At 39.5% G+C, this 11,478-nt stretch overlaps 1 protein-coding gene across 2 annotated transcripts in view; it reads right to left on the bottom strand.

Annotated features, from left to right (window-relative positions):
• Positions 1-6,940: 6,940 nt before the first annotated feature.
• The window catches only part of TOPAZ1 (testis and ovary specific PAZ domain containing 1), a 266,987-nt gene continuing 262,449 nt past the window's right edge, over positions 6,941-11,478 (bottom strand). For both annotated transcript variants that reach the window (XM_033930089.1, XM_033930088.1), the window contains exons 20-21: positions 7,599-7,808; positions 6,941-7,152 (exon numbers count right to left, since the gene is read on the bottom strand). In XM_033930089.1, coding sequence (XP_033785980.1) covers positions 6,942-7,152; positions 7,599-7,808 — 421 coding nt within the window. In that variant the 3' untranslated portion in view covers position 6,941. The remainder of the gene's footprint in view (positions 7,153-7,598; positions 7,809-11,478) is intronic.

Here is an 11,478-nt window from a genome sequence, read left to right as displayed (position 1 = left end):
TCCTGGGATCCTGGGGCCTTAAGCATTTGAGCCAGTCACGGCCTTAGGCTCCTCCTAGTGCATCCCAGGATGCACCAAGAAGGGGAAGGCCTGCTGGTTTGAAGGAGTGGGCATCCCTCTGGCTTTCCTTCGACTTAAAAGTACAGGGGGGGGGGGGGTTGGGGACCCCTGCGGCCTGCTAGCAGGAGGGACTGGGCCATCCCTCCTGCCTTCAATTTAAAGGTACGGGGGGGCTGTTAGTGGGGACACCTGGCAGCAGGAGGGAGTAGGCAGGCATCCCTCCTGCAAAGGCAGAGGGCTGTCTGTATTTTTTTTTTTTGGGGGGTGGGGTCCGGGCAGTGACTGAGTCAGGAGGAAGTGGGCATCTTTCCTGCTGATCTACAAGGTGTGGGGATGCTGGACAACGTCAGACAAGGGGGTATGTTAGCGGGAGGGGGGACTTTTCCTTCTGCTGCTCTCCCTGTCAGTCAATCAACTGAGCCGGCAGAACTCGGGGAGACCTGTGGCTCTGTTGATCTGGACAGGGAGAACAGCCTTGACAGGAGGGAGGAGCTCTACTTAACAATTACTCTACTGAGGAAATGCCAGGCACCATTTCTCTCCCCCCTTTACCGGCGATTCTTCACACAAATAGTGTGCATATAATTTGCATTCTTTTATGTTGAGAATCACCCCTAAAAAAAAAATCACCCCCACTACAGCCACTAAATTGACTTGCTGGATTTTACTGGTGAGTTTTGAGAATCTGGCCTTGAATGTGTGTGTGTGTGTATATCTATCTATCTATATGTATATTTAAACACAGCCAGAGTTTAAAAAAATAGGCTCAGCACCAGGTTTGAATAGTGACCTGTTCATTTCTGTATTGTTTTCTGCCTGCTGTCATGCATCAGCTGTATGTGCTCAGGTGTAAATGAACTTAGCTACAGTATCTCAGAGTGCTATTTAGAGTCATAATTTTTATGTTTCTTTAATGAGAACTTAAATGAACTACTATGGACAGGGAAATACTTAAAATAAATCCTTATTCTCCCTTGTATCGTTGAATGTTGATAAACACAGAAAGCAAGCCATAATTAAACTTTTGATGCAACTTAAACTTTTTTTTTTAAAACTGTAATACCCCTGAACTCATAGGGTAAAATCATTCTAGATTAGCTTGATCCAGGCTGAGTGAAACATTACACTCATGCTGCATGAACTAATGGTCTGATCCTATGCCCTGTGAGGTAATTTGAGACTGCTCCACATGTGATTACTCCCATGGAAAAAAAAGACATTTCAAAATGAGCTGCTTGCAGCTGAGGGACTATGGATATTACCAGCTGTGTGCACTTTTGGAACACTGAGCAGTACCCATAAGAGTATATTTCTTTGTTTGGATAAGGCCATCCATGCAGAAAATCAAGGTCACAGAGTAGCTCTGAACTTTTGCATAAATTAACATTCTTTGTGTTTAACAGATAAGAACTCTAAATTCTAGTTAAAAATGCACAGCCTATTATTTGAAATTATTTACACTGTTCCTCTAAGCTCCTATGCTGTGTTCAGAACAGTGTCTCAAAATCAGTGGTCTCAAACTCAAACCCTTTGGAGGGCCACATTTTGGCTTTGTAGATACTTGGAGGGCTGCAGAAAAAATAGTTAATGTCTTATTAAAGAAATGACAATTTTGCATGAGGTAAACTCTTTATAGTTTATAAATCTTTCCTTTAACAGTAACCAGCCACCACAGTAACCAGTCTCAGCAGGACTCCCAACAGCCTCAAAAGTCTCCTAGCGATAAGTATAAGTAAATAACTATTAACCTCAATAATTTATACTGGCTTAACATGACCATACATGACATTGCTTGGCTAGGTTTAACTGCATGACTACACAAACCTCCATGCTACTACGAACCTGCATGATTTTTGCCTGAATATTGTGAAGTTTAATAATTGCCTAAATACTGTGAAGTCTATAACTGCACTGCCTGACTAGGTGAGAGCGCAAGACTACACGAACATACACGATATTGCGATCCTGCTTGTCACTGCATGAATACCGTGAAGTTGCATGAATATTGTGAAGTTTTATCATAATTATTATTGTAAAGTTTTATAATCAGCCTCATATTCATATTTGTACTGCGTCTCTATTATCACCAAGGCCATATCTGTTTCACCCATAGCCAAAATGAGGGCATCAAATACCACACAGATAGTATTATGCATCATCTACCTAACTTACTATAGATGCCAGTGTAACGACGAAAGACCCCCTGAACAAATCCCAATCCACATCTCCTGGCAAAGGCCACTCAAACAGACAAAACCAACTCTCTCTCCTCAAACCCTTTTTAACTGCTCAGAACTCGGTCCTTTTCAAATACCCGCAGTAAACCCTAAATATAAAGCATCCAAACAACACAGAAACAAGACCAAAAACAAAAAAAACTTAAAACAACTGAAACATATTGAAACCCCCACCCCCAAACAATACAGGAACTTCAAAGGATACTATCTCAACGCCCGGTTGGTGAGAAATAAGGCACACATCATACATGACTGGATAGAACACAAAAACCCGGACATCATATTCCTAACCGAAACATGGATGATCTCAGACACAGATGTCATTATGAAGGAAATGTTACCGCAGGGCTATAAAATCGTCCCAATAACTAGAAGCTGGAAAAGAGGAGGGGGCCTAGCGATAATCCTTAAATGCTACTTTGACCTCACCAGAATGGACTCAAAAATCACAGAAGATCTGGAAATCATCACCTGCAAGATCACCAACCCCGAACTGGAAGAATCTCTAATAGCCACACTATTCTACATCCCCCCCAATAAATGGTCAAGTGCAAAAGAAGAATTCTTTGAATACCTTTCATCCAATACCATAAAAGGCCCATACAACTTACTTCTGGGAGACATAAATGTTCACCTAGAGAAAAAGGAAAAACCGGAAGTGACAGAAATCGACTTGTTCCTAAATACCCTGGGCTTTGAAATTCCTGACAAAGAGGAAACACATGAAAAGGGACACCAACTGGACATCATCACTTTTTCCCACAAAGACCCCGACACAAAAAAAATACAATACCATGCAGGAAAATGGGTTAAGAACATATGGTCAGATCACTATACTTTCAATTTTGAATTATGTTGGCAAAAGAAACACTCAACAGCAAAACATATAAACAAAACCAGTTTGAAAAAAACAGTCACCTGCAGAAACATCACCAATCCAACAGAATTCTGGACCCATTATGAACTACACCCCAAAATAGAGGAAGAGCAAGACTTCCCCACTAGATGGGACAAATTCACAAAAGACACACTAAATCAAATAGCTCCTTTTCAATCATACAAAAAGAACACAAGGGCATCAAAAGAATGGTATGACGCCGAATTATTAGCCCTCAAACAAGATCTCAGAAAACTGGAAAGAGTATGGCAAAAAACAGACAAAGTGGAAGATAAAATTAAATGGAAACAAAAAATGAAAAATTACAAGAATCGGATCAAAGAAAAGCGTTATAACTGTTATGCACAGAAAATAGGAACAACCAATACAAACAGTAGAGAACTATTCAAACTAGTAAGCAAAATAACAGACACCACACAGATACTACAGAACCATCACGATCAAATCCCAGAGATCTCCACCCTAGCCAACCACTTTAGGAAAAAAATCACCGACCTCAGAGCCTCAATACCCCCTCCTCCACCCAATCTTGAATTCAACCTCAAAACGCAGAGTAGTGAATCCAAAGGCGATATGAGCTGGAACCACTTTGAGCCCCCAGATTGGAATAACTTCCTTGCACTCTTCAACAAATACTCCAAATCAAATTGTCTACTAGATGAATGTCCATCTAAGATCATGCAAGATGCAATACCAGAATTTAAGAGGGACCTATTTAACTGGGCAACTTACTCTCTCAAAAATGGAACCTACCTGGAAAATATGGGACACATCCTAATCACACCCATACCCAAAGACCAGAAGATCTCGCTCACACTGGCGTCCAACTACAGACCCATAGCGAGCACCCCCTTTTTCACCAAAATGCTGGAAGGGCTGGTCAACTTGGAATTAGTAAATCACTTAGATAAGTACTCTCTCCTAAATGACCACCAATCTGGATTCAGAAAAGGATTCAGCACCGAGACAGTCCTAGGCTCTCTCCTTAACCACCTATACGACCTTTTCAATCAAGGTTCCAGCGCCTTGATCCTACAGTTAGACTTCAGCAGTGCCTTCGATCTCGTGGACCATGAAACTATGCTTAGGTGCCTCGACGAAATGGGAATATCAGGAAGAGTGTGGACCTGGTTCCAAGGTTTCCTAACCAAACGATCTTATCAAGTGGTCCATGAAGGAAATTACTCTGAACCCTGGAAAAGCCCCTCGGGAGTCCCACAAGGATCCCCCCTATCTCCCACCTTGTTCAATATATACATCTCTTCTCTAGGCCACCTTTTACAAAAGCTTAACCTAACTTATTATATATACGCAGACGACATCTCCATATTAATACCAATAACAAATGTGACCTCAACCAACTCAAAACATATCTCCTCCATCATGCTCGAAATAGAAAAATGGACTTTAAACTTCAAACTGAAATTAAACTCAGAAAAGACAAAGATTTTCCTTGCTAGCCCAAACGAGAAAATCTCCGCAACTACAATATATGTAAACGGCCATGATCACCCAATACTAAAAACCATAAAAATACTGGGAGTCACCCTGGATACCCACCTGTCCCTGACCGAGCACATAAACTCGGTGACTAAAAAATGCTTCTTCATCCTTTGGAAACTGAAAACCATAAAAAAATACTTCGACCCGCTATCCTTCAGAATATTGGTACAATCACTGATTTTATCCACCCTGGACTACTGTAACATTGTCTACTTGGGAATATCTAAAAAAAATGTGAGAAAACTGAGAATAGTTCAAAATACGGCCATCCGTCTAAAATTCGGACTAAAGAAGAGTGATCATGTTAGTCCATTTTACAAACTCCTTCATTGGTTACCAATTGAAGCACGAATTCTATTCAAATTCTCCTGCCTCTGCTATAAACTAATCTGGGGACTGGCCCCCAGCTACCTACTACCTCACTTCGAATTCCACTCCTCTATTAGGCCTACCAGAAACCGTAACCTCTTTACCTACCCAAATATCATAGGCTGTAGATATCGCACCTTCTTTGATAGAACATTCAAATTCCAAGCAGGTAGACTGCAAACTTGGACAGGCTACTTCACTTATGCCGCCAGAGAATCATATAGTATCTTTAGGAAAGAACTAAAAACCACATTGTTTAAGAAATTTATAACCTAACCAGACTTCTCCCCTAAAATCGGAGCCTCCTCCCATCCCAAGGAGTCCGTCTACCCTCTTCTGCCAAAATTTCTATCTTTAATTGTTACCAGTTTTTCCCACTGGTGCCCGTCCTTCGTTCAAATGTACCAACTTAACAACTTACTTCTCATCAACATCTTATGTTATCTTTTTCACCTTCGCAGCCTTGCACCTTTGTAACTCAAAGCGCAATCTCCTTTCTCTTCTCCTACTTATGCTCTGAATATCGTCGACTGTATAATGCTACTCATTGTGAAACCATGTAATACACAGCCCTGTAACTCTCCTGTTACTATCACTAGATGTTCAATGCTATACTCTGTAATTTGCTGTCTGTACAGTTTCTCTTCATTGTAAACCGCCTAGAAGTCGCAAGATTGTTGGCGGTATATAAGAATAAAGTTATTATTATTATTATTATTATTAAAGCAGAGGTGGAGTTCCAATGTATGTACATATTAAGTAGAGTACAAGGATATATTTGGTTTTTTGTGGAATAGGTATAAATTTGTGGTTCCCTGAATCTATTTTTTAAAGGCACATAAGCATCTATATTGCATTCACTGTTCCCTCTAGGCTGAGTGGGAGTCTTCCATCTGCAGTCTTGCTAGTGAGGGGTACTGTTTTATCATCAAATTTTCAATAGTGAGGGGAGTGGGCAACCTCTGCAAGACTCCAGGGAACCTGCCTGTATCTAGTGATTGAAAATACGATATTGAAGCACCCCCCCCTCCCCTTATCCACTGGCAGTAATGCAGTTAGAGGACTCCTGCTCAACCAAGAGGAAACTGTGTTGCCATTGTAAAGCAGGTGTCATTTTGAACTTCTCAAATAGGTGTCCACTTATAAATATGAACTTGTGCTACTAGTACTAAAAAAGACTTTTAATAGAACTTAATGGCAAGATGATGGAAACCAAGTCTGGGCATCTCATCTCAGTAGTGCAAAAACTTGTTTCATCGCTATTCTAAGAAGACATGAGAGGTAACCTGCACAGAACACCTTACTGGGCAGACTAGATGGGCCACTCACCAGAGCCATCTAGTTTATAGCCATCAGCTGCCATTATTTACTATTTTAAATGATACAAAAATATGGCCAAAAAGCTTTTAAAAGTCATCTAACTCACCCCTCAACCTGCAAGCAGGATCCAGTGTGCTTATATCATGCTAGACAAATGTTTTTTAAACCTGCTTTAAATTCCTATGATGGAAAGTTTACCATTTTCTAACTTTTTAATTGCAATCTTATTAGACTAAATGAATACACTGTACAACACTGTGGCATTAATGTGAAGCTTGCTTGATTTATTCAAAATGTAATATCAATTTTGAAGTGAAAGTAGACTAAACTCAGAATATTGGAGCTTCAAATTCACAGCTTGCAAGCCTGAAAATGCAATTGCTCCTTAACATCATAGCTATATTATACTGGCTTGTCCACTTTCTTTTACAACACGAAACAATCCCAACACTGTGTGTCGTCTTGTGACTAAAAACAGCTCACCGGCAATGTCAGTTTATACATCAGTGAAAAAGGCACTTATCTTGATAATTCCACTGAAGCAGTGTGAACATTTAATAGCTGTTTGTGAGGGGTGGTTTTTTTTTTTTTTTTTTTGGTATCAGTACCAGCCTAAAGGAAAAGAATCCAGCTGTGTTGTAATCCCACAGATGTGAACACACTGTGATGCCATAGAGCATTTTCATATTTGCCCTCCTATTGGTTGAATTAACATTTCGAAAGCAGCCCAGCCACTGGTTAGTAGTCACTATCATATGGATATTTCTGTGTTAAAAAAGGAAACTATGCATCATGAAATATTCATGTATACTGATGGTTAACATTTTTAAATAAATTTCTAAGTTTCAGAATACCTACCAAATTATACAAATATGATTTTATATGCACTAGTGAAACTCACCAGCAGTACGGTGTGAACTAGATCTTCCAGATGGGTCAAGCCTTTGCTGCTACATAGTTGTAAAATGTAAGTGATATATATATATATATATATATATATATATATGTATATATATATATATATATATATATATATATATATATAAAGTACACCAACTCTAACTTGAAATTAAATATTTGAGGATGCTGAAAATTAATAAGGCAGACTATTTATACAGTTAGAACTTTCTTTACTGATTTTTTGTTCTGTTTTCACATAACAATGATTATTTAACTGTCCTCGAAAAAATTATTTTGCTAGTTACACTTACTGAAAAAGCCAGACTTTACCAGCCCACTTCATGTTCTCTTTCAGCCATTTTAAAGCAGCAGAATGGTCCAAAATATAGACCTGTTCCATAGCAATATTTATTGTCATGTACTTAATGAGAAGCTTAGGAGTTGATAACCGGACAGCAAGCCTCAGCCTCTCCACTGCTGTTCGGTAGTCATCTTTACTTTGTAGTTTATCTTCTACACATCTGTGAATAAAAAAGAAACACTGAAAACATCTATGTATATATCTACCTCTAAACTGTGGATTACTTATGAAGCAGAGACAATATCTTCTCTTTCTACTATCACATGACTTGAGAAATAAAAGACAAAGCACACCATGATTTTAAACAACAAAGTATGAACACACTGGTATAAGATATTTTGAATGCCAAATGGTACAGAGGACATGTTTAATGAATTACTATTGAAAGGTCACTTGGACACACAATGTCAGAGGCGTGAAGAAAGTACAAGAGTTTTATTCACAGCATGCATGCTGGACCCCTGAGCTCCAAGCTGGCTCAGAAGTGCCGAAACCAGGAAGTTACAGAGATATTTATTCATTTTTCTGGCTATACAATTGAATTCTAGAAAAAGCTTTTCACGTGTTACTTTTCTTAACACTCATTGGTTCTAAGCTCACACTAGCAGGTCACTAGCAGGACTCTTACAGTTAAATGTACAGAAGGGCAGGGTACATCATGACTCAAACTCTTATCTATTCAGCTTACAATGTGGTAAGGTAGGGACATACATTTTAGGCAGATGAAGTCAATAGATTGTACACTTTCTTCAGCTATATAGACCAGAGCAATATTTTAAACAACAGTTAACCATTTCATGACCCTACACTATAACCAATTATTTTAAAATATGTTGAATTAGACAGTGGGCTGAGAACCAGGAGAGCCTGGTTTAAAATCCCACTGCAGCTTCTTGTGATCTTGAACAAGTCACTCAACCTTTCATTGCCTCAGAAACAAACTTAGTGAGGATTCAGCAACAAGAAAAACATTTATTGTACCTGAAAGAATACCACTTTGATAGCTTTTGAGCTTGTTGATATATGAGAGATCTTCAAAAAGTTTCCACACTTTTACTTTTTTTAAACACTATTTATTAAGGCCCTCTTTTACTAACCACAGTAGAGGTTTCTACTGCGGCCTGGGGCGCTAAATGTTCCAATGCTGTTCTGACGCTCATAGGAATTCTATGATCATTGGAGCAGCATCGGAACATTTAGTGCTCCGGACTGCAGTAGAAACCTCCATCATGGCTTAGTATAAGGGGGTGGGATAAATATCTCAAAAGCAAATTATATCACTTTTCCACATAATCACCCTGTTTTGCGATACATTTTCCCAAGCATCCTACTAACTTCTTAATGCTATCAGAAAATAATGTTTTAGATGTTCCATGGCTTCCCACTAAAATTTTTTGAGTGCTTCCGATGTGTGGGCTGGAGTGTGGTGCAACAATATGATGCCCTTTGACAGTATTCTTCTTTTAGAGCAGATAGCGGGTTTCAGCTCTCTGAAGCATGTCACAATAGGCTGTACTTGTGACAGTTCCTCTTTCCTGGTAGATTTCAAGAATAGGCCCTTGAGAATCCCAGAATATGGTCAACATCAACTTTCCTGCTGACGGTTGTGTCTTGAATTTATTCACCACAGGAGATGATGGATGCTTCTATTGCATACTCTGCCGTTTGCTTTCTGGTTCATAGTCATGAACCAATGTTTAATCATCTATAACTATCTGCCGCAGAAAGTTTTGACCTTTTTCATGACAACCAGCCAAGTGTTGGAACAAATGTCTAAGCATTTACACTTATGCTCCTCTATCAGTGCCTGCCACACACTTTATGGAAGTTAAGGCTGTCATGAAATCAGAGAATACACAGATTCAACACGTCAGCTTTTCTGCCATCTGATCAACTATAATTCTTCTGTTTGTGTGAATCAGTTCCAGGGCTATTTCTTCTTTCTATGTGGTAGCGGCTGTTGCTGTACATCCAGACCATACTGCATCGGTAACATTCGTATGGCCATTTTCAAACATTTCTATCCACTCAGAGATGACTCTACAAGAGAGAACTTTGTCCCCATATTGAGCACACATGCAGCGATGAATTTCTGCTCCCAGACACTTGCCCACAAAAAATGTACGACAGATCATTGTTCCTCTTTGGTGCAAATTGTAAGTTTAGCAACCATCTTCACCATAGCATAACAGCGCTCCCACTACCTGCAAGGTGAGCCAGTTTGTCTGACTAGTCACATGACATTCTATAACACACCCTCTTACCACTTCTCCTGCCCCAACCATTTCCCACGAAAATATGAATGTATGGAAACTTTTTGAAAGCAATAAATGTCAATCATATGAAAGGTGAAATTGTGAGCAGGGACTAAAACTAAACTGTTCTAAGTGTGAGAATGCAATGAATTGCTATCCTAAAGAAACGATACAAGGCAGGCTGAACTGGTAGAAAGCATGTCAACTAAGTTTAGGAAAAGATGACAGAAATAGGAAAGCAGGAAGAGATAAAATTCAATCACTAGTGTTTAAGGCTTAGGTATTCACTCCCAGTCTTCGAGGGCTGCCGACGAATCAGGTTTTCAGGGCATTTCTAATGATTACACACAAACGAGATTTACACGTCTACTACCTCCACTGAATGCAAATGTTTTTCATACATATTGACCAATGCTGCATTTGGCAATACAAAAAATTGAACTCAGGGTCTTTTTGTCAATAATAATTTTTATTTTACTTTATCTTTGGTAAATCAAAAATTTAAAGTGAATACAAAATCAATACATGCATGCAGCCGTGCCTCTTAAAACAATTTTGTTACAAAACAATTCAAAAATGAATTTCTTATAAAAAAGCCAAGAACCCTGAGTTGGAGAGAGAGAGACAGCATGCCAAAGTCAGCTAGACGCTTTTCTCTCTGATCGAAAAAAAAAAAAAAAAGATTCCTGCTTGTTAATTTTATAGAGCTTTTCTGCACTGATATGAAAATATCTGCTGATTCTCAAAGGGAATTTATTACTCTGTTGCTATGGGAATCTTATCTATGGGTTTCTTATCTCGTGATAGGGTGAAGTTCCTCTTCCAGGCCAGTAGAGTAAACCTGAGCAGTTGCAAGAAAGAGTTAATCGGCATACCATCCTGGAAGGGTTGCTGGGATCTGTTCTCTCACCTTGAAGGAACAGTGGTGCTGAAAAGGACAGGTTCCAATTACAGAAAACCAAGAGCTCCTTCAGGAGGTAGGCGACCCTTGGGAGGAGGAATCATGGCTTCGGCCTAACTCCTGGTAAGCCCAGTATTGGCCAGTGCTGATAGCGGGCCTGATTCAGTACCCGTTCTATTCTACTCAGGATTTTGTAGATTTCAATCATTTCTCCCCTCAGCTGTCTCTTTTCCAAGCTGAAGAGTCCTAACCTTTTTAGTCTTCCCTCATACTAGAGGAGTTCCATCCTCTTTATCATCTTGGTTTCTCTTCTTTGAATCTTTTCTAGTGCTGGTATATCTTTCTTGAGATAAGGAGACCAGAATTGAATGCAATACTCCAGATGAGGTCGCACCATGGAGCAAAACTGGAGCATTATAACATTCTTAGTCTTGTTCATTCTTAGCCTTTTTAAATAATTCCTAGAATCCTATTTGCTTTTTTGGCCGCTGCCGCACATTAGGCAGAAGGATTCATCGTATTGTCTACAATGACATCCAGATCCTTTTCTTGGGCGCTAACCCCAAGGTGGACCCTAGAATCCAGTAACTGTGATTTGGGTTATTCTTCCCAATGTGCATCACTTTGCATTTGTCCACATTAAATTTCATCTGCCACTTGGACGCCCAGTCTTC

The sequence above is a fragment of the Geotrypetes seraphini genome, chromosome 2 (assembly GCF_902459505.1).
Source record: "Geotrypetes seraphini chromosome 2, aGeoSer1.1, whole genome shotgun sequence".
Classification (NCBI taxonomy): Eukaryota; Metazoa; Chordata; class Amphibia; order Gymnophiona; family Dermophiidae; genus Geotrypetes; species Geotrypetes seraphini.
This window is presented reverse-complemented; position numbering and strand designations above follow the sequence as displayed.